General features: G+C 44.4%; 2 protein-coding genes across 8 annotated transcripts; one reads left to right on the top strand and one right to left on the bottom strand.

The window, feature by feature from the left end:
• The first annotated feature begins 401 nt into the window (after window positions 1-401).
• On the top strand, window positions 402-17,808 carry LOC130523956 (potassium voltage-gated channel subfamily KQT member 2-like). Of its 6 annotated transcripts, XM_057029602.1 has the most exons (22): window positions 421-704; window positions 1,166-1,316; window positions 1,412-1,502; window positions 1,812-1,938; window positions 2,038-2,213; window positions 2,576-2,701; window positions 2,792-2,902; window positions 2,985-3,080; window positions 4,726-4,820; window positions 4,904-4,972; window positions 5,079-5,108; window positions 5,454-5,533; window positions 9,476-9,691; window positions 10,753-10,800; window positions 12,531-12,639; window positions 12,797-12,827; window positions 14,976-15,034; window positions 15,109-15,240; window positions 15,466-15,586; window positions 15,660-15,841; window positions 16,430-16,736; window positions 16,871-17,045. In XM_057029602.1, the coding sequence occupies exons 1-22, from the start codon at window positions 572-574 to the stop codon at window positions 16,880-16,882; spliced, it is 2,502 nt and encodes an 833-aa protein (XP_056885582.1). In that variant the 5' UTR covers window positions 421-571; the 3' UTR covers window positions 16,883-17,045. The 6 variants fall into 6 exon arrangements, 5 of the variants coding, with proteins under 5 accessions (XP_056885578.1, XP_056885577.1, XP_056885582.1 ...); XM_057029597.1 differs by having other exon boundaries at window positions 420-704; window positions 16,430-17,808; XM_057029598.1 differs by lacking the exon at window positions 10,753-10,800 and having other exon boundaries at window positions 419-704; window positions 16,430-17,808.
• Window positions 17,809-17,851: 43 nt separating this feature from the next.
• Window positions 17,852-24,005, bottom strand: ddx27 (DEAD (Asp-Glu-Ala-Asp) box polypeptide 27). 2 transcript variants are annotated; one of them, XM_057029603.1, is made up of 21 exons: window positions 23,789-24,005; window positions 23,256-23,402; window positions 22,832-22,891; window positions 22,599-22,755; window positions 22,425-22,477; window positions 22,257-22,343; window positions 21,992-22,097; window positions 21,745-21,918; window positions 21,457-21,607; window positions 21,278-21,377; window positions 21,053-21,194; window positions 20,819-20,972; window positions 20,258-20,339; window positions 20,005-20,182; window positions 19,702-19,808; window positions 19,527-19,623; window positions 19,352-19,446; window positions 19,111-19,228; window positions 18,173-18,269; window positions 18,038-18,097; window positions 17,852-17,941 (listed from the first exon to the last, which is right to left on the bottom strand). In XM_057029603.1, exons 1-21 carry the CDS (start codon window positions 23,870-23,872, stop codon window positions 17,926-17,928), a joined length of 2,265 nt encoding a protein of 754 aa, XP_056885583.1. In that variant the 5' UTR covers window positions 23,873-24,005; the 3' UTR covers window positions 17,852-17,925. The 2 variants fall into 2 exon arrangements, with proteins under 2 accessions (XP_056885583.1, XP_056885584.1); XM_057029604.1 differs by having other exon boundaries at window positions 18,173-18,266.
• Window positions 24,006-24,621: the final 616 nt, after the last annotated feature.

The following is a 24,621-nucleotide window of genomic DNA, read 5'->3' as shown; positions in this document are numbered from 1 at the left end:
CTAACCCAACATCCTCACCCTAACCCTAACTAACCCTAACCCAACATCCTCACCCTAACTAACCCTAAACCTAACCCAAACTAACCCTAACCCTGCTGCGTGCTAACCCTATCCTAACTAACCCTAACCCAACATCCTCACCCTCACCCTAACTAACCCTAAACCTAACCTGAACCCAAACTAACCCTAACCCTGCTGCGTGCTAACCCTAACTAACCCAACATCCTCACCCTAACTAACCCTAACCCTAACCTAACCTAACCCAACACAACATCCTCACCCTCACCCTAACTAACCCTAACCCTAACTAACCCTAACCCTAACTAACCTAAAAAATCAGAACTGATTTGCTCTCGACTGTCAGTTATTACGGGTGTTTTCCATCGTTATGCATTTTAAATAAAGTTTTTTTTTTGTGAGCGAGGTCAGTGAGGAAACAGCTGATCAGCCAATCTGCTTCTCCGCACGCGCACACGCACGCACTGCAGCAGGGATGCTCGCGTCCACCTGGGCCGTCAGCGTTGCTTTGTCTCCGTGATTCCAGATCAGCAGGTTCCCGCACGCTTCCATCATGGTGCAGAAATCTCGCAACGGCGGCGTTTTCCCGGGGGCGCAGGCCGACCAGAAGAAGCTGAAGGTCGGCTTCGTGGGGCTGGAGGCTGCGGGCACCGAGTCCAGCAGGGACGGAGCTCTGCTCATCGCAGGTGTCACTTTCCTTCTTTGTGTCGGCGACAAATCACATTCGCATTTTGAAATTGTCGTGCAAACACGACCCGAACCCAGAGTATTTATTCTGGAATATTCCAGATTCGTCTTCATTGATTACTGCAAAAATAAAAATGGCGATGTAAAGACCGTCATGTGCTATGATTCGTGTATATTTTATCGCGTCTCAGTAATAAATACTTAGATCTAGATTCAGTGAGGAAGTTCTTTTTATTTCTTCTAAATGGGTGCTTTTCTTTGGAATATTTGATGTCTATGCGCGTGCACTGGCGCACTAGAACCTTCCGAGTCTAAAGGTTGAAGCCAGAACCGATGTGACTGAAGCTCTGCTTGCTTCAGCTTCACCAGACATCGCCTATATTTCAGTTAAACAGAAGAAATGAGATGGGGCCTCCACAGATCTACTCTATGGATATATGTGGATCTTTCCTGTGTTCAGGAGGGGAGGAGGGCCCCCGGCGGCAGCGCAGCAGCATCTCTGGAGGCAAGAAACCCCCAAAACGCAATGCTCTCTACAGGCGGCTGCAGAACTTCCTCTACAATGTTTTGGAGAGACCCCGAGGATGGGCCTTCATCTATCATGCCTATGTGTAAAGAGTTGGAACTAGCCTAAAAAGTTTGCTGATGCTTCAGATAAAAAGTGATGAAGGAAAATCCAAAACGGTTTTGTATATTCTGTGTTCAGGTTCCTGCTGGTCTTCTCCTGTCTGGTTCTGTCTGTGTTCTCCACCATCAGAGAATATGAAAAGAGTTCTGAGGATGCTCTCTACATTCTGGTAACACACACGTCACATCATTCTTCTCAAGATGTTTGAAATCAGATTCATTTCAAGATGGTCGGTCAACCACTGGTGGACCCTGTGGTCACAGGACATCTGGGTTGTGTTCTGAAGTCTCACCTACAGCTCAAGCTAGGTTCAGGCTGGGCTGTAGTTGAAGAGGTGGAGAACTGGAAATCCATCATATGGATCAATCGCTGGCTCCTCTTAAAGCGACCTTGACTGACCTTTATCCTTTTAAGCAAAGGGGACCTCAAAATGGGAGATTAGTGATTGGAACTGGCCTGAATGATGATTGTTTAACAGGAAGTGGTGACCATTGTGGTGTTCGGGGTGGAGTACATGGTGAGGATCTGGGCAGCTGGCTGCTGTTGTCGCTACAGAGGATGGCGAGGACGACTCAAATTTGCCCGAAAACCCTTTTGTGTCATTGGTAAGTCTGCTGACCTTGGTTCCAGCGGGCCTGCTACCCAGATGAGCGTACAGGGTTAGGACCGGCACGTTGACCCATCTCTGACCCATCTGTTGGCAGACATCATGGTGCTGATAGCCTCAGTCTCCGTTTTGGCTGCGGGTACTCAGGGCAACGTTTTTGCCACTTCAGCCATCAGATCACTTCGATTTCTCCAGATTCTAAGGATGATCCGAATGGACCGCCGCGGAGGAACCTGGAAGCTTTTGGGATCGGTTGTCTATGCACATAGCAAGGTAGCCTGGAGAATGCTTAAATATAAATTCACTTCTTAATTCAACTTCAAATGCTTGTGACTGTGCGCTTTAACCTCAAATACTTTGATCTTTATTATTCAAACAGTTAAACCGTTGGAATTTCATCCATCATGTTCCATGTTGCTAAATTCCTCTCAAACACCAGAAGTGCTTCTGTCTATTATCAGGATCAGGATATTATCATGTTTCAGGATCAGAAAAGCACTGCGGAAGCAGAAACTTTCATTTATTTCAGACCTTCCAGTTGATAATTTACCCCATTAAGGGCTAAAGGGGTTGAAGATGGAGGGATTGCTCCTGGCTAACCTGATCTCCATAACAACGCTGTCCTCTGTCCCCAGGAGTTGATCACTGCCTGGTATATCGGCTTCTTGTGTTTGATCCTTGCAAGTTTCCTAGTTTATTTGGCAGAAAAGGAAGATAATGAGCAGTTTGAGACCTACGCCGATGCCCTGTGGTGGGGACTTGTGAGTCAATACTCTGGCACAGCACTGGATCTGCTATTGATCGCTGAGAGGATCATCTGACTGCTGCTTTGGTCTTTTTATTTCTGTCAGATCACGTTAACAACCATTGGCTATGGAGACAAGTTCCCCATCACCTGGAATGGACGTCTGCTTGCTGCCACCTTCACTCTGATCGGAGTTTCTTTCTTTGCTCTGCCAGCCGTAAGTGGCTCGACGTTGCTCTGACACCACTGAGTCTTGGTTTGGTTCAGCCTTGCTCGTATGTCTGCCCCCTGTTCTTTAGGGAATTCTGGGCTCTGGCTTTGCCCTGAAGGTTCAAGAGCAGCACCGACAGAAACACTTTGAGAAGAGACGAAACCCAGCAGCCGGACTCATACAAGTGAGAGTCAGAAGCCTTGAATGTTTCTGGAGATCAGAACTCACATTAGACCTCAGCACACTGCATCCAGTTAATATACATATTAAGGGTTCACATTTTTACCAATGGCCTCCTAGCATGTGCATATTTAGGCTTTTCATGATGGCTCAAATAATGGAAACTTAGAAACTGATTTTGTTCTTCACATTAGTTCATCTATTTTTGAATTTACAGACAGTTATTACTTCCATTGAACTCAAAAAACAATTGCTTTCCGTACATTTCTTACACACAGCTTTACTTTTACTTTAGGTATTGACGCCAGTAAAGAAGTCAGTCATTCATTAGGGAAAAAACAAAGAAGATATAGAAAAACAAATATACTATAGACATCTTTTTTATCATTGGATCGGTTCGCCGCCGCGTGTGAAGCGGCTGGGATGAGAATCAGCACCTCCAAATCCGAGGCCATGGTTCTCAGCCGGAAAAAGGTGGAGTGCCTTCTCCGGGTCAAGGAGGAGATCCTGCCCCAGGTGGAGGAGTTCAAGTACCTCGGGGTCTTGTTCACGAGTGAGGGAAGAATGGAGCGGGAGGTCGACAGGCGGACCGGTGCGGACGCCGCACCGGTCCATAGGGGGGAAGAGATTTACCGGTCGATCTTCATTCCTCCCCTCACCTATGGTCATGACCTTTGGGTAATGACCGAAAGAACAAGATCACGGGTACAAGCGGCTGAAGTGAGCTTCCTCCGTAGGGTGGCTGGGCTCTCCCCTAGAGAGGGGGAGAAGCTCTGCCATCCTGGAGGAGCTCGGAGTAGAGCCGCTGCTCCTCTGCGTTGAGAGGAGCCAGATGAGGTGGCTTGGGCATCTAGTCAGGATGCCCCCTGGGCCCCTCCCTGGTGAGGTGTTCAGGGTGTGTCCCTCTGGTAGGAGACCCCCGGGAAGACCAAGGACACGTTGGAGAGACGATGTCTCTCAACTGGTCTGGGAATGCCTGGGGATCCCCCCGGACGAGCTGGAAGAGGTAGCTGGGGAGAGGGAAGTCTGGGCCCCTCTGCTTAGGCTGCTGCCCCCACGACCCGACCCCGGATAAGTGGTGGAGGATGGATGGATGGATGGATGGGAAGATGGATGGATGGGTGGATGGATGGATGCATGGATGGATGGATGGGTGAATGGGTGGGTGGATGGATGGATGGATGGGTGAATGGATGGATGGGTTAGGGTTAGGGTGAGGGGTTAGGGTTAGGGTTAGAGTGAGGGGTTAGGGTTAGGGTTAGAGTGAGGGGTTAGGGTTAGGGGTTAGAGTTAGAGGGTTAGAGTGAGGGGTTAGGGTTAGAGTTAGAGGGTGAGGGGTTAGGGTTAGAGGGTTAGAGTGAGGGGTTAGGGTTAGGGGTTAGAGTGAGGGGTTAGGTTAGGGGTTAGAGGGTTAGAGTGAGGGGTTAGGGGTTAGGGTTAGAGTTAGAGGGTGAGGGGTTAGGGTTAGAGTGAGGGGTTAGGGTTAGGGTTAGAGTGAGGGGTTAGGGTTAGGGTTAGAGTTAGAGGGTTAGAGTGAGGGGTTAGGGTTAGAGTTAGAGGGTGAGGGGTTAGGGTGAGGGGTTATGGTTTATATCTCCTCTGTGCACGCATTTCCACCCTGAAGAGTGTGACATTTCCTGTCCGTACAGGCAGCATGGAGAGTTTACGCCACCAATCTGAGCAGAACCGATATGACCTCCACCTGGGATTATTATGAAAGAAGCGCATCTGTTCCCATGTACAGGTGAGTCCATCACCTGTGTGAGAGCATCAGTGAGAACATCACCCAACGTTCTATAAGGGGACTGTGTTCATGTCTGTCTTCAGGTTAATTCCTCCTCTCAATCAGCTGGATTTATTGAGGAACCTGAAGAATAAATCTGGGCTTTCTTTCAGGTCTGACATGTTTCTACAAGTGAAATTGGGTTCCAATCATTACATTTAAATGAATAGCAATTATCATTTAGATGATAAAATAATCATATTTGATTTCCTTCTACAGAAAAGATGTGCAGCCAGAACCTTCTCCCAGGTCAGCTTCCCGTCCAATTTGTCAGATCGCTCCGTGCTGAAACCCCTTTTTTGTTGAGATCTTGTTTTGGTAAATATGTATATAGGAAAATATAAACAGGAATATGTTCATATATGTGTAGAGGCCAGATGTTATACAAATTGAAACAATGAAACATATCTGGCACATTTTTCTAATTTTTCAAGTTTAAGTCATCAAAAATAGTGAGAAGGAGATGGTGTAGCAAAGAGGGAAGGAACCAGGATATAATGTATGCAAATCCACGAGTTATGCTGAAGATGATGAAGATTGATTTTAACACATTTTAGAACCCGACTGCTGACCATGTCCATCTTTGCTCTCCAGTCAGAAGGTCAGTCTAAAGGAAAGGGTCTTCTCCTCCCCACGGAGTTCAGGAACCAAAGGAAAAGGGTCTCCTCAGCATGGTGGGTGCAAAAATCAACATTTTTGTTGCACCACATTTATGGACATTTAAATTCATGTAAACTTAAATGTACACAAATGTGGTTAAAACTCAAAATGTGACTTGGAGGTTCTGAAAACTGATGTTGTCTGGAAGACTGAACAAAAGCTGCCCCCAAAGAAAAAGAACTCGGTATCTCCCTGCACCATTGTGGAAATGAAACGGAAGTCATTGGATCTTTAGAGTGAACTCAGGCTGTCTGACCTCTGAGGGCTTACAGGGTTAGGGTCTGACTTTAGTCTCGGGGTTAGGGTTAGAGTGAGGGTTAGGGTTAGAGGGTTAGGGTTAGGCTTAGAGGGTTAGGGATTAGGGGTTAGGTTAGGGTTAGAGGGTTAGGGATTAGGGGTTAGGGTTAGAGGGAGGGTTAGGGTTAGGATTAGGGGTTAGGGTTAGGGTTAGAGTGTTAGGGTTAGGTTAGGGTTAGGGATTAGGGTTAGAGGGTTAGAGTTAGGTTAGGTTAGGTTAGGGTTAGAGGGTTAGGGTTAGAGTTAGGGTTAGGTTAGGGTTAGGGGGTTAGAGTTAGGGTTAGGGTTAGAGGGTTAGGGTTACAGTTAGGGTTAGGTTAGGTTAGGTTAGAGCAGGGGTGGGCAAACATTTTGATTCGTGGGCCACAATGGGTTCTAACATTTGACAAAGGGGCCGGACCAGGAGCAGATGGATGGATGGAGTGCTTTGGTAACCTCACCTCATTGGAGAAAAAATACACATCTTGGGATATGGAGAAAACATGTGCTTTAATTTCAAATGAAAATTAAGAGAAGCATTACAACAAAATATCTGACTTTGGCATGAGTCTTAAAACACTTAAAATCAAATGAATAAAATGTGCCTTTTTAAAAAAAATTAATAACCATTTCTATTTTAAAGCACTGAAAGTTCTTTTATCCTTCAGGATATCACCATCACTCTCCTCCTGACTGTCTTTTTTCTAGTGGGAAAACACCAGAATTGCAGTGAAAATTTAACATTAACAAGGTTTATTCATTTAATTTTTCAAGTTTGGCGGGCCAGATTAAAACGTTTAACGGGCCGCGTGTGGCCCCCGGGCCTTAGTTTGCCCATGCCTGGGTTAGAGGGTTAGGGTTAGGGTTAGAGGGTTAGGGTTAGAGTTAGGGTTAGGTTAGGGTTAGAGGGTTAGAGGGTTAGGGATTAGGGTTAGAGGGTTAGAGGGTTAGGGTTAGAGGGTTAGGTTCGGTTAGGGTTAGAGGTTAGGGATTAGGGGTTAGGGTTAGGATTAGGGGTTAGAGGGTTCGGGTTCGAGGGTTCGGGTTAGAGGGTTAGGGTTAGGGATTAGGGGTTAGAGGGTTAGAGTTAGGGTTAGGTTAGGTTAGGGTTAGAGGGTTAGGTTAGAGTTAGGGTTAGGTTAGGGTTAGAGGGTTAGGTTAGGTTAGAGTTAGGGTTAGGTTAGGTTAGGTTAGGTTAGGGTTAGGTTAGGTTAGGGTTCGCGGGTTCGGGTTCGGGTTCGCGTTCGGGTTCGGTTCGGTTCGGTTCGGTTCGCGGGTTCGTGTTCGCGGGTTCGGGTTCGCGTTCGGGTTCGGTTCGGTTCGCGGGTTCGGGTTCGAGTTCGGGTTCGGGTTCGCGGGTTCGCGGGTTCGGGTTCGCGGGTTCGGGATTCGGGTTCGCGGGTTCGGGTTCGGGTTCGCGGGTTCGGTTCGCGTTCGGGTTCGGTTCGGGTTCGCGTTCGGGTTCGGGTTCGGGTTCGGGTTCGCGGGTTCGCGTTCGGGTTAGGGTTCGCGGGTTCGGGCTTCGGGTTCGCGGTTCGGGTTCGGGTCGGGTTCGGGTTCGCGGGTTAGGGTTCGCGGGTTCGCGGGTTCGGGATTCGGGTTCGCGGGTTCGGGTTAGCGGGTTAGGTTAGGGTTAGAGGGTTAGGGATTAGGGTTAGAGGGTTAGGGATTAGGGCAGGGGTGGGGAACCCCCGGCCTCCGGGCCGTATACGGCCTACGAGACCATTTCTACCGGCCCGCAACGCAATAAGATTTTTATATTTTATATGTGCACTTATACAGTGGGACCGTTCGCTAAACTCCGCGAGCTGCGAGTAGCAGCGGTAGCGTATTTTTGCCTTTCGTGTCCTGAAATTTCTTTCATAACAAGAGGAAATATTTTCCCGTTTTCTGAGATAAAACAGACGGTTATGTTATGTCCGAGTCAAGGTCAGGGTCAGTGAACACAGCATGTGATGTACGTAGTGGGCTGGACTGATTGACACGGACGAATAATGCCTAGCGAAACACGCTAAACTCGACGAGTTGAAAGGACAGATGAGTTTGGATAAAATTAACGCTCTTCGTCGGAGTTTGGAGGCTCAATAAGCAGCTTTCACACGACCATGTACCAATAGAGAGATTATTACGCGTGCAAGTTTTGTGATGAGTGAATTAATAGCCACGAAGCTGAAACCTCACGCCGAAGGAGAGTTCGTGAACGCGCCTCGTAGCCGCCGCTGAGGCGCTCGCGCCGGACAACGTAAAATTGTTTCAAAGTGTGAATTTTTTTTCGTGAATAACTACTTAACTAAGACATATATTGTTATGATTCCAGTGGCTAACGGTATGTTTTTATGGTCAAGGAATCTAAATATGTAGTCAAAGTATATGTGGGACTAATATTTATGGTGGAAATCACAATATGCCAGGAATTGTTGCGCTTGGCGGAGGTCTGCGCTCTCCGAGTGCTTTCTAGTTGTTATTATTATTGTCTTTATCTTTCTTTTCATTTATTTCTTGATTATCTTGTTGTATTGCAGTTTTTGTGAGGACTTACGGGTCTCTTGCCTCAACTCTGCACCTCTTTTTTTATTGTTTTGTATGATCATGAAAACATATTTTACTTGTTTGTCATTTTATTCTATTTTTTTTGGTGATTTTATATGCATGTGTGTTAAATAAATAATTCAAACTCAAATGCAGCAATCATGAGACTTAGTAACACAGTGGTTATAGACTTTTTTTTGTCTTTTTTTTGCATCCCTAGCTATGTGTTCGTAATAGTATGGCCCTCGGAGGACTTTATAAAAATTGAAATGGCCCTCGATATGAAAAAGGTTCCCCACCCCTGGATTAGGGGTTAGAGGGTTAGGGTTAGAGTGAGGGTTAGGGTTAGGGGATTTGGGGTTAGAGGGTTAGAGTTAGGGTTAGAGGTTAGGGTTAGAGTTAGGGTTAGAGGGTTAGGTTAGGGTTAGAGTGTTAGGGTTAGGGTTAGGGGTTAGGTTAGGGTTAGAGGGTTAGGGTTACAGTTAGGGTTAGGTTAGGTTAGAGGGTTAGGTTAGGTTAGAGGGTTAGGGTTAGTGTTAGAGGGTTAGAGTTAGGGTTAGGTTAGAGTTAGGGTTAGGTTAGGGTTAGAGGGTTAGGGTTAGAGGGTTAAGGTTAGAGGGTTAGGGTTAGAGGGTTAAGGTTAGAGGGTTAGGTTAGGGTTAGAGTTAGGGTTAGAGTTAGGGTTAGGTTAGAGTTAGGATTAGAGTTAGGGTTAGGTTAGGGTTAGAGGGTTAGGGTTCGAGGGTTCGGTTAGGTTAGGGTTCGAGGGTTAGGGTTAGAGGGTTAGGGTTCGCGGGTTCGGGTTCGCGGGTTAGGTTAGGGTTAGAGTTAGGGTTAGTTTAGGGTTAGAGGGTTAGGGTTAGGGTCTGACTTTAGTCTCAGTCAGTCACACCTCCATGCACATCATGAAATGCTGCATTTAATCCCATGTGAGACAAACTTTTAGCCTTTGTTGACTTGGAATATACCATCCCTGGAAATAAGACCCAAATCCTGGTTTCTACTCGCTGTTTCAGGGTTAGGGTTGCAAATGAAAGCTTGCAACTGTTGGAATTAATACAATATGATTTGATGGGCTGCACGGAGCAAACAAATTGTTTAAGTTCCATTTTTACAATAACCGTTCTGCCGTCTTTCCTCCTCTTTGCTAGCGCTTCCTTCAGTTGGCCCTGGTGTTGCTCCTGGTGTAGGTCCGGGTGGTCCGGGCAGCTTGGCAAGCATCCAGGTTCTGCGACGATCACCTAGCATTGAACCCAGTCTGGAGGACAGTCCTAGCAAAGTTCCAAAGAGTTGGAGTTTCGGAGAACGCAGTAGAACCAGACAGGCCTTCAGGATCCGGGGAGCCACTTCCCGCCAAAACTCAGAAGGTGAGATCGGGGTAGAGAAAGCGATTGATTTAGTTAGCCTGTGCTAACGAGACTAATAAATGAGCATTGGTCCTAACACAGAGCCTTGTGGGACACCATACTTATACAGTGGTATTGTTCCAAATACACAAATCCAAATTTACTTTTCCAGTTCAAATTCGAACTGTTTCCATCAAATTTACATGAAGGTAATTATACTTCTTAGACTCAAGATAAACATTTTGAGCTAATTTTAGTGTTTTTCCTGCATTTGTTTTATTAATACAATAAGCAGCATAAATAACAAGGAAATATTAATTGTTCATCTCAGGGATGAAATTGATCTCAATCCACATGAAACCATAAATGATCCTGAGATGGATAATTTCCACTTTTAAAGATGTTTTTCTGCCTTTTTTTCTCAGTGATGTGAAGTTACATGACCTTATACTGAATACTATAATTAGCTCTTCTTTGTTATCCAGTAGAGACCACATTAGTGTTTTTGTAAGGACACTAAAATAAAACTTTTGACTGAATAAAAATTTCAGTGATGGCTGAAAAATGAAAAATCAGCCCTGAATTGCAACTCTGACATTAATGTGAGTGAAAGGCTCAAACAAACATCTAATCAGCAAACAGGAATAGCAGAACATTAGCGAAGTGGCGTTACATCAACATGGATTATCATCTACTGAAAATGGAAAGTTCCATTTTTCATTATCTGCCATATTAGGGTTAGAGGGTTAGAGTTAAACTATAAAAGCCTCTTCTTTACCTACTTTCAGCATTTGTGTTGTGCTGTGTAGATAAGTCTAATTATTTGTTCTCTTTTCCTTTTCGCTTTTGCTACGCTTGCTTCTTTTCTGCTGATATCTTCATTCTAGCAGTTTGTTCTGCCTTCAGGCTAATGTTAAAATAAACCAAGCTAAGGCTTTCCCTTGCTTCCATTCTTTGTGCCAAGCTAGGCTACCAGTTGCAACATTTGCAGGCTTTAGGAAAAGCTAAGCTAATAGTTTCCTCAGCTTCTAGCATTTGTGCAAAGCTAGGCTAACAGTTTTCCTGCTTTCCTCTTGCTGTAGTGCTGATAGAGATGCAGGATGAAGAATTCAGACAGAAGAGCTCACCAGGTCAGTGTGTGCTGGCACATGCGTGCGCGCACACACACACACACACACACACACATGCAGATTACAGCACACACATTATATCGCAGTATTGTGTGTGACCATTGCAGGTCATTGCCTCAAATTTAATACTATCTTTAATAATGATAACTCTATAAAGCACTTTAAAAACATACATAGTTGATACAAAGTGCTGTACATCACATATAAATAAGAATATCAAAGAAAATTAAAACAAGTAATAAAAACAATAAAAGCAGGATCTGAGGCTCATTCTGTGTTTAAAGGTAGGCTTTAAAAACATTAGTGGAGTGGCCTATCGAAAGTGGAATTGGAAGTGGATTGTTTTAAAATTTAGGGTTAGAAATTGTCCTTCTACTTAGATTTTGGCACCTCCAGGAGCATCTGATCAGCTGACCTGAGGCACCGGCAGGAGATTATAGATGCTGCAGCTCAGAGTGGTAGAAGAGAGAGACCATTGAAGCATTTAAAAGCAAAGAAACGATCTTCAAATTAAAGTTATAATGAGGATTCAGATCTAGCATGGCTTACAGACATGGATCTGTCTAGCAGATATGATCACCGATCCAAGGAGCGACCGCACATGCCCAATAACCCTGACGGGGCATAAAAATGTTGTGATTCACAGCACCAAGGTGGCTGTTGAGTCAAGCTAGGCAAGAATTGCTGTCTCCAGAGTCACTGACCAAGAGGATATCATGCAATAATGTTTGCCAAGTACTTCCTTTTCTCCTTTTTTGAGTTTTGATTTAAAGACAAGTGATTAAGTGTTACGGAATTGCAATGTAAAATTCTTTGTTGTGGTTCTGATTCACCAAGTTCCTTCTAAAATATATTTGTTTTCTCATGATTTTGTAGTTTGCATTTTGTGTGTTGTAGTTCCATTTTTTTGGTTTCTTTAAACCAACTCTGTTTTATTTCAAGTCAGTAGGAAGGGAGGAACAGACACCTGTGACCAATGGCAACACATTAGACATGCTAAATGTAAAACTATGGTCTGTACGTCTAAAACTGGTGGGGGCAGAGGTCAGTGTGGAACCGTGTAAGGTCAGGAAGAGAGATACACCAGACGATGGCTCAGAGGGGATCATGTTTCCTGGGACCCTGTAACGGCCTAACGATGACTGATGAAGATTAGCTGATGCCATTTTTAATACATTCTAAAGAAGGTGTGTTTGGCTCATCTGAATGATCTCCTTTTCTAGAAATGTGCTGTGTGGGATCAATAAAGTACATCTACTCCTCAGTGAGCATTAGCATGGCTAATATAATGATTAGCTCTGCATTTAGAGGGAGTCGGCGTCCTCCAGCCTCAGCTACTCTTTTACTTAGTCGTCACAATGACAAATGACCAGTTTTAAGCCCAAGATCAGCTCTGTTAGAACTTTTCTTTTTCAGTTCTGAGATTTTTGTAACCTGTTTTGTAAATCACAAACTTGCTTTTGTCTTTAGAAACAGTGAAAAAGTCAAAAGGTCTAGTTCTGGGTTAAGGTCTTGTGACATCTTTGTTTGCTTAATGAATAAAGATCTTATTTAATAATGGATGGCAATATTATTGGTTGTTTTCATCAGCTGAAATTAAGAGACAATATTGTCATTATCTGGAACTACTTGATTAGTTTGCTTTGATGTTTGTGAAATGTGCTTCTTCTTTCATGTGTACTTTGTGTCTCTTGGGTTGAAAAGTTCTTTTATTTTTCTTCTTGCTTTAGAGGCCAGCCTGCCCGGGGAGGACATCGCCGATGACAATAAAAGCTGCCACTGTGAGTTTGTTCCCCAGGATCTGACCCCAGGACTGAAGGTGACCATCAGAGCCATCTGGTACGAGCGCTCCACCTCACCATCGTCCTCAATCATCTGTTCACCATCTGTTCATCATTGACCATCCTTTTACTCAATGTTGCTCTGTTGTTAATAGCCCCGTGAAGTTATTCTGCTTTTTATTCTCATGATTTTTGTTTTTATTTATTTTGCTCAGCTCAGGGTCAAAGGTCATCATCAGCTCTTGGGTAAGACAATCATGTGACCTCCAATTAGCCCCAGTTTTTGTTGTTTTCTGTCATTGCTTCTTCTGGATATGTCTGTTCTCTCTTTTCTTCCCAAAGCATTTGGTTCAGAACCACTTAATCGACCAGTCTCGTAAATCCACATATTAGTCTGATGATTGAAGGTTTCCTTTATGGGTCTTGACACTTTCCAAGATTCCTGCAGCCTCGGCAGCATCTGTCTGTCCTGCATTGTTGGTTTCTGTTAAGTTCCGGGTGTGTTTTGTGCTGAGAAAGTGTTAAAGGGTTTGTGTTCATTTCCCCCCAGTTAGGTTAGAGAATGAGGAAACTGTCTTCAGTGGAGTTTTATTTTGGTAAAACTGACATCTAGCATTTGCTTGTGTGACCATCCTACATCTGATTCTAAAATTGAGATCAGCTTTCTTGCACTGACATCAATATTTAGCATCAGCTCTTATGTCCCCTAACCCACTTTGGAGATAAATAAATGACTGTTTCGCAGTTGCAAACTGGTTACCGTTGGATTACCTTTTTCCATGACCATTTTTATGCCACTAATAACCTTAGATGTAGTTAGGGTTAGGGCTACCCTAACCCGAACCCTCTAACCCCTAACCCTAACCCTCTAACCCTAACCCTCTAACCACTAACTCTAACCCCTAACCCTAAACCTCTAACCCTAACCCTCTAACCCTCTAACCCCCTAACTCTAACCCTCTAACCCCCTAACCCTCTAACCCTAACCCTCTACCCTAACCCTCTAACCCCCCCCTAACCCTACCCCCTAACCCTAACCCCCTAACCCCTAACCCTCTCCCTAACCCTAACCCTAACCCTCTAACCCCAACCCTCTAACCCTAACCCTCTAACCCTCTAACCCTCTAACCCTCTAACCCTAACCCTCTAACCCTCTAACCCTCTCACCCTCTAACCCCTAACCCTAACCCTCTAACCCCCTAACCCTCTAACCCTAACCCTCTAACCCTAACCCCCACCCTCTAACCCCCTAACCCTCTAACCCTCTAACCCTCTACCCTAACCCTCTAACCCTAACCCTCTAACCCTCTAACCCTCTAACGCTCTATAACCTAACCCTAACCCTCTAACCCCTAACCCTAACCCCCTAACCCTCTAACCCCCTAACCCTCTAACCCTAACCCTCTAACCCTAACCCCCTAACCCTAACCCTCTAACCCTCTAACCCTAACCCTAACCCTCTAACCCTCTAACCCTAACCCTCTAACCCTAACCCTAACCCCCTCTAACCCTAACCCTCTAACCTCTAACCCTCTAACCCTAACCCTCTAACCCTAACCCTAACCCTAACCCTCTAACCCAACCCTCTAACCCCTAACCTAACCCTAACCCTCTAACCCTAACCCTAACCCTCTAACCCTCTAACCCCTAACCTCTAACCCTAACCCTAACCCTCAACCCTAACCCTCTACCCTCTAACCCTCTAACCCAACCCTCTAACCCACCCTAACCCTAACCCTACCCCTACCCTCTAACCCTAACCCTAACCCTAACCCTAACCCCCAACCCTAACCCTAACCCTCTAACCCTCTAACCCTAACCCCCTAACCCTAACCCTCTAACCCCTAACCTAACCCTCTAACCCTAACCCTAACCCTAACCCTCTAACCCTAACCCTCTAACCCTAACCCTAACCCTAACCCTAACCCCCTAACCCTACCCCTAACCCTACCCTCTACCCTAACCCTAACCCTCTAACCTCTAACCCTAACCCTCTAACCCTAACCCTCTAACCCCTAACCCTAACCCTAACCCTCTAACCCTAACCCTAACCCTAACCCTAACCCTCTAACTCTAACCCTAACCCTAACCCTAACCCTAAACCCTAACCCTAACCCTCTAACCCTAACCCTCTAACCCTAACTCTAACCCTAACCCTCTAACCCTAACCCAACCCTAACTCTAACCCTAACCCTCTAACCCTAACCCTAACCCTCTAACCCTAACCCTCTAACCCTAACCCTCTAACCCTAACTCTAACCCCTAACCTCTAACCTCTAACCCTCTAACCCTAACTCTAACCCTAACCCTCTAACCCTAACCCTAACCCTCTAACCCTAACTCTAACCCTAACTCTAACCCTAACCCTCTAACCCTAACCCTCTAACCCTACAGCCCTTTGGAACACTGTTCTTCATAAAGAAACAAATAGACATTAAATTGAGCATAAGCAGGTTTGTAAATGTCTGAGAACATCCAAGCTCTTGCTGTTCCTCTGCTAACCTTCTGTTTCCTGCTCTCTATGCAGTATTATGCGATTCATGGTGTCCAAGAGGAAGTTTAAGGAGAGTCTTCGACCCTATGATGTGATGGATGTGATTGAACAGTATTCAGCTGGACATCTGGACATGCTTGCACGCATCAAGAACCTCCAGTCAAGGTTCCACCTCTACATGTTTATTACCAGATGACTTCACCTTTGTTTTCAAGTTTATCAGTATGAAAGTATAGATAGTACAATAAAAGGGACATTTCTAAAATGATGTTTAACTTTGGACATTTAAAGGGGACACGTGTGTGCTTGTGTGTGTACACACCAATGTCAGTAGTGATTGTTAGGGTTAGGGTTAGTCCTAACCCTAACCCTAACCCTCCTGATTGGCAGGGTGGACCAGATAGTTGGCAGAGGAACGCCAGTTGCAGAAAAGGACCGTCCCAAAGCAGCGAGTGAAGAGCTTCCCGAGGATCCGAGCATGATGGGACGTTTGGGAAAGGTGGAGAAACAGGTGACCAGCAATGGCAAGTCCACTGATACGATAAGAGTGAACTGTTTTGTCACTCTCGTTCTTTTGTTCTCAGGTCCTATCAATGGAGAGAAAGCTGGACTTCCTGGTTAACATCTACATCCAGCGGATGGGTATCCCTCAGGCGGAAACTGATGCTTATTTTGGATGTAAGGAGCCAGACCCAGAGCCGGATCCTGCCCCTCCCTATCACAGTCCAGTGGATCAGCTGGAGAAGAGCCAGTCCAAGATTTTACAGTTGGTGTCAATGTTTTGTTTTTTTTTACCCCTTTTGGCAAAGAGTCCAGTGTTGGTTCAGGTCATGCTAGTGTAATTGCTTTAGCCACAACAGTAAATTTACTAAAGTGGAAATTTTTAAATTTTACAAAGTGAGTAGAATGTTCTGAACGAATGACCACCCTAAGAGTCTATGCTGGGTGTGTAGAGAAGCTGGTTACCATTGTGTGTTTCAGTGAACAGGGTTACCCGAGTGTTTCTTCAACCTCACACCCACAACAGCAGCAGGAACATCTCACTGCATTGTCCCCCATCAGCCAGGTGTAGAGCGTAAAGGCAGCTTTTATTTCATTCCAGGTTTTACAGACTAGACTGTGGCCCGATGTGTCAGAATAACCCTTTATGTTCCGTCTCAGCACATTAGCGCAAATGTAGCCGTCTTCAACATTTATGGCCCAGAAGGTGTTTTTGACAAGCAGCTCTGCACACATAAACTGGGATTCCTGTTCTGGAATATTTGCCCACTCGCAGCTCAGTCAACATAATTTCAGTTATCAGAAAAGTAAACAAATCTGAATGAGTATTTAATAGCTTATTCCTCTTTTTCAGGATGTCACCGGGTGACCATGCAGAAAAGAGTGGTTTGGTACCAAAGATGGTCCGTTCCAGCAGTTCCACTGGACACAGGAACTACGCTGCCCCAACCTGTCCGCCTTCTACCTCATGGCAGCCAATCAGCTCCCACCTCCACCAGCAGGCTCAGGCCTCATCCCAGCATAGCCACGGGAACACTCCAAGTCCAGTTGGAGATGGGTCATTGGTTCGATTACCACCTCCCCCAGCTGGAGAGAGACATACTGGAAACAGATCAAACCGACACAGCACCGAACGTGTAGGAACCGAAAGGGCGGCGAAGGTAAGGAACCGATCCAGTGGTACTGGAGGAGGAGACGAGGTAAAGCCAGACAGCAGTGCCTCAGTCTCAATCCCATCTGTTGACCATGAAGAGTTGGAGCATTCCTTTAGTGGCTTCTCCCTCTCTCAATCTAGAGAGAATCTTGATTTCCTCAAAAATAACTTCTACTTGTCCTCCACCAACCTGGGAGAGCACCACAGAGGAGGAGCTGCCACACCTTGTGCCACCATCCGGCCATACATAGCAGAAGGGGAGTCAGACTCCGACTCAGAGCTCTGCCCCCCCTCACCAAACTCAGACAATGGCTGGACAGAAGCCAAGTAGAGTCAGTGGAGAAGAAACCAGCTTAAAATGTATCTGCTCTGTCTTTGAAACACCACCTTGTGCTGAAGAGTGGAGCCAGTGAACTGTTGGTCTTTATTCCTCTTCAGAATCCATCAAGCGTTGCTTTAAATCACAGCCACGTTTGTTCGGATGATCACATGACAAATGCTCCAAATAGCTTCATTCCTCAGATCAGAATCTTTGTCCAGAGCCGATCATGTGCTTTATGTTAGACTCATCGACATATTTGTGTCTCCAATATATAGATAACTGAAGGTTGTAAATACCACCCGCCATCTCTGATCTGATCCATCATTGATGACCAAAGGTTTGCTAAAAATAATGTTGGATGTTTCCTCATCATCACTATTAATTCTATCTTTATGTACATATTTGCAGAGATTACCAATAGACCAGTAGAGGGAGGTTGCTTATGTAGGAGATCCAGGATCAAATGATGAAAAGTAACTTTGCTTTTTAGAATTCAAAGAATTAGTAAGTCCAACTTCATCCTGCAGAAATGCATTTGACATTTAAAACCACCTTCTTTTCTTGAACGTAAACACGTCGAGTCTTCTTCTGTGACCATGAATGTTAACAGCTGATAAATGATCCACAGCTTTCATGACCAAGTAAGAACTGACTTTGATTTTAGGATTTGTGATCTTAATCCACTTGTTCCTGTGGTTCCAACTGTAAAAAAAATACCTATTTGATTGTATTTCAATATTAAATGTATTAATCTTCATTGGTGTTTTTGACCTTTAGAGAACAAACTACAAAGCAGCGAATAAGTGAAGATGTGTTTATTCTTAAGCAAAAGAGGAGCAGCAGACTAAAGGGCGAGAGCTTGTAGTCCTGCTCTTTACTTCTTTTTGTACCTGAAAGAGAGAACAATGTTTCCTGAATGCTGCTCCCAGTATAAGAGGCTGTTTCACCTTCCTTGACAAGTCTTCCTTGACCAGAAATGCTCATACCTGGAATTGCGAGGATTTTTCCTGTCAAATTGAAGACGCTTCTTTTCTGTGAATGAAGGTCTATAATGACAGATGCATCAGTGTGAGACAGGTGTAGGCCTAAAGACGGACGCACATACGGACCAACAGTCTCACCCCGCTCTGTAGTTCTTCAGAGATTTCCTGTTTGTGTTGGTTAGTTCTTGATCAAATACCGACTTTCTTCCTTTGGCCTTTACTTTATGGTTAGCTGCTGTATGAAGACAAACATTTGAAATCTTAGCATCTTCGTGTGCAGGTGCAGCATTTCTGACATTCAGTCCTGATCAAAAGCTTCAGACCAGTTGAAGAATTTGGATTTTACACTGTTGGAACTCTTTAAAGTCGAGCTTAAAAATGGAAAAAGAAGAAATGAGATGAATGAGAATTCTTAGCAGGCAAAATAGTGAAAATGCATTTAAACTCAAACATGCTTATGTTCGGTGATCAAAGTTTAAGGTCACAGCCTTTAAAAGCCAAAACCTAACCCTTGGCTGTCCTTCAAGACACGGGAGAATCCTGGGCCCAGTTTAAGGCCGTTACTGGTGCGGACAGCGGCCCAGTAACTGTTGGATGGCACCAGTGAGTGAAGGGCTTAAAAAAACCTTGAGCACTTATTCCAGAAGAATAACCATCTGCATGAAGTTAGGGTGACCTTCAGTGGGTGACCTTCAAGAGCTGCCTCCCCCACTTAAAGCAACATTTTCAGGAGCACCAGGCATCCCTCTAACCCTAACCCTAACCCTAACCCTAACCCTCCATGCATCCCTAACCCTAACCCTCGATGCATCCCTAACCCTAACCCTAACCCTAACCCAAAAATGGTGGCGTTCTCATCACCGAGTCCTTTTTTGGAGACATTTTGAAGGGTGGTTGGATGTTTTTAAAGAGGCTGAACAGCCTATTTCTGGTTGTTCTCATATTCCTTCAAATTTGTTTTCCTTTCCCCGACTTTTTTTTTGCAGTGTGAAGCTGTAATTTGACCCTTGTTAAAATCCAACATTGTAAAATGCATCTTCTCAGCTGGTCTTAACATTTGATGATGTATTTCTGACCAGCACTTGTCTCCTCCTCGACCATAACTCTTGCTCTCTTTGGCCGTCGCTCTCTCTTGGCTGCCCGTTCAGCAAACATCTGAGCCTTCAGGATCTCGAAATGAGCGCGCTCTTCAGGCTGCAAAGTCAACATCGTCGAGGATCTTTAAACATTTTACTCACATTGACTCAACAGAGACAAACTTAACAAAACTCTTCAGACTGGACAAGTAAATACTGATCAACTAAATATTAGTGTTACCGTCAACTCCTTTTTCCTCTTGCTGTCCTTCAGGAACTTCTCTCTCTTTTTCTTCCCTCTCAGGGCCAGATCAAACTCCTGTAGCGCCTTGGATACTGAGAAAAGGAGGACAGGGAATGCTGCAGTACACGGAATATTCATGCAGTACTGTATTTATGGGTCTCATTCCACTCACAGCGGCTCTGTTTTCTCTCCTGTTGGGTCTGAAACCAAACTCTCTGAGACTGAGTCGATGTAGCAGAACCATCTAGTTTCTTCTGGGCTACACTCAACTACACAGGCAGGATAAAGGCATTCAATATGACATTGTTTTGTAAAAACAGTTGCTAATGGATTCATTTGGTTAGTACCTTTGCCTCCGATGCAGCGAGTTCTCGCTCTTCTCTCTCCAGCTTCATGACCGCCTCCACATCTTTCTCTAGCTTTGAAATCAGATCTCTGAATTTCAGGATGACTTCTGAATACACACAAAAACATCCCCGTTGTAGAACTTTCTGAACATCAACTTTCATTAGAGTGCTCCAAGATTATTAGGGAGTTTTCAACATTCGGCTGCTGATGAGGTTTACGTTCTGCAAGAGCAAATACAATCAGGATTTCACGAACCCTAAGCCTAACCAGGAGATGGGTTCCATTCAACCCCCCCCACGTACCTGCTGGCAGGACTCGAGCTTTGACAGTGGTTTTTGCCGACTTGACAACCTCCTTCAGAATTTTCCTCTCAGACTCCCCCACGAGGGAAACGGAACGGCCAGAGCGACCTGCTCTGGCTGTTCGTCCAACACGGTGGACGTAGTGTTTCACCGTAGACGGCATCGTGAAGTTGATCACCTGAGCAAGACAGCAGGATCCAGTACAACTACAGTCTTCCATTTCTGTCCAGCTAGTACGATAGAAGATACTGACTGTTTTGACTCCATCAATGTCGAGACCTCTCGCTGCCACATCTGTTGCCACCAAAATATCAATCTGTTCGTCCTTAAAACGTCTGCAGAACAAAGATATTATCAGCACAAGCAAAAGCCTTATTCGCATTTCAAAAGTTGCTCAAAAGATTCCAAAATTCACACCAACACACATGATGGGAGTATTTTCAGCATTCTGAGTGTATTATGAGTGAGACCTTCACTTATCTGTTAATTACTGACAGGTATTTCATTACGTTTCATGATTTTACGGCATCATGCAGACTGAGGCCATTTTAATACTGTGTAGTTGCATAAAGAGCTCCTGTTTTTGTTCATTTAAATACATTAGGTTGTTTCCGAGGTGGTTCGGGTTCTGACAAACGATGTAACAACATTTTATATTTACAGTCCTATAATGGCAGGAATACGAGCAGCACATGCTCTGCTTAAGAAAATGAAGGCCAAGTTCCAGGATATGTCTCTTTTCATGATTCAACCTTATTAATCCAACCTTTACCATCACCATGTACAGTTAAGCCTTTACTGGTAGTACGTGTACCTGAGGTTCTCCAGCCTCTGGTTCTGGCTCAGTTCTCCATGCAATTCTCCAACCTTTAGTCCCATCAGTCCCAACAAAATATGCAGCCTGTGAGCTTGTTTCCTGGTCTGAGTGAAACACATCACATGGTCCTGAAATGTTCTTGTAAGGAGAGCTGAAAAGACATATTAGCATTTTAGCTGCAAAATGAATGACATGTATTACATCATATTGTAGAAGGTCTGTCGTATCTACCAGCAACCACAGCTTCTCTGTCACCCTCTTTGTTTGGACGAATTCTCACAAACTCTTGTCGCAAATACGGTGCTACGTCAGTGTTGCTGTTCACAAAGATTCTGACCGGCTGCTTCAGTGAAACTGCTGCGAGGTCTTTCACCTACAAAAAGTCATCAATGAAAGGTTAGTTCCAGCACACGTCACATGAGATGTTAAGAGATCACATGATAAAGCTCCCCGTGCCTCTTCTGACATTGTGGCGGAGAATAACATTGTTTGTCGATTGTAGGAACACAGCCTGATGATCTCCTTCATCTGCTCCTCAAAGTATTCATCCAACATTCTGAGACCAGAGAGAACCACGTGTAAATCTCAGGTAAGTGTCTTTTTGCCTTTTCTGTACTACACAGGTAAGCGCTCACCTGTCAGCCTCGTCCAGGATCAGGATTTCAATGTGACTCAGCTCAAAGCTGGGTGTGTTGTGAAGATGATCGATCAGCCTGCCAGGTGTCGCTATTAGAACATCTGGCCCTGCCCTCAGAGCCACCTCTTGAGATTTTAGGTCCAATCCACCTGGATACAAAGGTAAACTCACTCGACTGGGTGAAGAGTACAGATGGTGGGAGTGACGCAGTAAACGCATGGAATAGAAAGACTCCGTTTATAGAAATGTCACGATAAACACTATTAAAAATGTGCCAATGTCTCACCAACAGCCAGGCACGTGGTGATGGAGGTGAACTGGGCAAGCTGACGGGTCACAGCGTGAACCTGGATCCCCAACTCTCTGGTAGGAACCAGAACCAAAACTCGAGTGACTTGTGATGTTCTCGGCTTGTAAACCAAACGCTCCAACACTGGCAACACGAATGCTGCCGTCTTCCCTGAAGAGCAGAACCATCCATTATTCTAACCCTAACCCGCTTCCTCAATCCTTTTTCAATATATCGGCATCACCTGTCCCGGTAGCAGCACAAGCACACAAGTCTCGACCCAGAAGGCCAACAGGAACACAGGCCTTCTGGATAGGCGTCGGTTGCTTAAAGCCCAGAGCTGTGATCGCCTGCAGATACACGACGGGACACACTAAGCTGAGCACCCATCAGCTGTGCTGGTTTATGGAAACCTTGATAACTTTTATTGCAGCGCAGGTTCAAAACAATCAATTTAAGAATCTGCAAACGTTCCTACAAAGACACTGTTATTAAAAGAGTGGGCATACCTTTAAGATGGGTCTGGAGAGGTTCATGTCATCAAAGGTCAGCTGATCATTGTACTGAGATGCATCTTCAAAGAATGACTCTGGACCCTGAAACATAAAGTTCTCCCAAAGGTAACCCTGCACAAACTAGCAAGAAAGCTGCAGCCTTTACGAGCTTGTCTTTCTCACCTCCTCCTCCCCCTTCTTCTTCCTTGCCCGTTGTTGTTTGTCTCGGAGGGTGTCTGACAAAAAAAGTGAAACGCTTTCATGTGTTTGGCCTTCAAGCCTTCATCGTCATCAATAATACAACCATCAATAACCACAACTGTGCTTTAACTCAGTCAAGAGTCAGTTTTTACCAACCTGATTTGGTCAGAATCTCCTCATCACCCGAATCAAATTCCTCCTCCTCCTCCTCTGAATTAGCATCACTGTCATCATGAGCTTCTTCCACTTCTTCACCTTCATCTTGGCTATTTCCTGTAGAACATTCAGGAGGCAAACTTCCAGATGCCTTTTCCTGTCATTTACAAAAAAGAACCAAGTGAAAACAAGAAGTATCATCTGGAGAGAACAGAAGTGCTCTGAGGACTTACGTCAGCCTTCCTCTTCTTCCTGATTTTCTCTATCTTCTGATCCAGAGTGGTCAAACTCCTCTACGCATATTCAACGGACGTAAATTAATATCAGGAAATAATATTTCACCCTGGTTAATTATATTTACAGGTAGCTTTAAATACTTTTACTTTGGGAGGTATAGGAAAACGCTTTATTCATAATTGTTACATAAACTCTTATCTTTACTCAAAATCTATTCATTTCGCACCATTTTTAGTTCATGACTGCACAAAATGTGTTTGACCTTTTTTTAGATTGGACATGGAAAAATAAATGTATCCGCCGTCATTGATATTATTTTTCTACCTGCTCGCGTTAACGATTATACGGTTCCTTCATGTTTCTGACTGAAGTGGAGACATTACAATGTTGGGGAGAACTTTTCATGAAGCCAGACGTCACCTTCTTCTTGAGCTGGCTCATCACATCAGACATCACCCAGGTCTCATCGGTCAGACAGTCTCTCTCCCCAAACTCAAACCCACTGTTGAAGTCTTTCGACCCTCCACTCCCAAACTTTTTCTTCCTGTTCAGTATGATCGGCTCATCCTAACAAACATTAGGAAAAAATACAATTTATCCACAGAATATATTTTAAATTACATTTAATAATTAAAAAGTTGAATTCATTTGACAAATTTACAAGGGGCGATGTGGGGGAAAAGATACTAGTTACTATTGAACATTGATTTAATAACCCCTTATTAAGTCGTTATGCCATCATAGATGTTAGTTGTTGATTGCTTTCATGTATTTATTCATTTCTCTCTAACACAAGAGTAGAAAATAAATCCAAATATACGACATTTACATTGTATATTTTTTCTTTACGACATGAACTGCATGTCTGTTTTCTTGAACTCTGAAACCGTGGGAATAAAGACAAGAACCCATTTTCAGCTCCGTCTCCGCACAGAACCGAACCGTGAACCTACTTCCTGCTCAGACTCGGTGTCGGCCTCTTCTGGACTCTGCTCCTCGTCCCGGATTGTTCCGATCAGTCCAAGCTGCTCTATCATGGTGGTAGCAGAGCTTTTGTTGTGATGAACTGCGTTAAAAACACCGTACCTACACCCCAAATCGCTCGGTCCTATGAAACGCACACGTGGGTTAACCCGGAAGTAGCAACGACGTTTTCCGGTTTCACCAGATCAGACGCGGGTGAGACTTCCGCCCCCTGCTGGACAGATCGATATTTAGGGTAGTGTGCAAAGATGAAAACAGATGGCACTGTAGAATGAAATTCTATTTTTAATATGAAAAATACAAGTAACTAATTTAGCAGATGAAAAGAAAATACATAGCATGCTAATACAAGATAGAAAAAGAATTCAGCTCAATTGATTCACTTTCAAAATAAGTTTGCATCCAAAAATATCACAAAGACGTTTTTGGATTGTCTGAATACCCATTTAGTTTTGAAAGTTCTCCTAATGCTAATGTTCCTAAGAATAGTGGTATCTTGTGCTTTGCACAGATTTTAGTCTGTGATGGTGTAACTCACTGTGTGTGACAAAAACACGCAGTTTTATGACATCTGAGGCTGACCCTTGAAAACTGGAGCTTCCTGGAAGGGTAAAGGATATCCTGGAATGTGTTAAGCACTGCACACCATATAACCATCTTGCTGAATTTTTTGAGATGAAGAGTAACGATAAAAACCAACTAAAGATTGTTTTCTTGTGCCATAATCCAAAAAAATCAGCATAAACATGTAATCAATTTAGGAACCAACTCACAAATCCAGGATTAGTTTAAAATAAGATGA

This window comes from Takifugu flavidus, chromosome 4, assembly GCF_003711565.1.
Source record: "Takifugu flavidus isolate HTHZ2018 chromosome 4, ASM371156v2, whole genome shotgun sequence".
NCBI lineage: Eukaryota > Metazoa > Chordata > Actinopteri > Tetraodontiformes > Tetraodontidae > Takifugu > Takifugu flavidus.
This window is presented reverse-complemented; position numbering and strand designations above follow the sequence as displayed.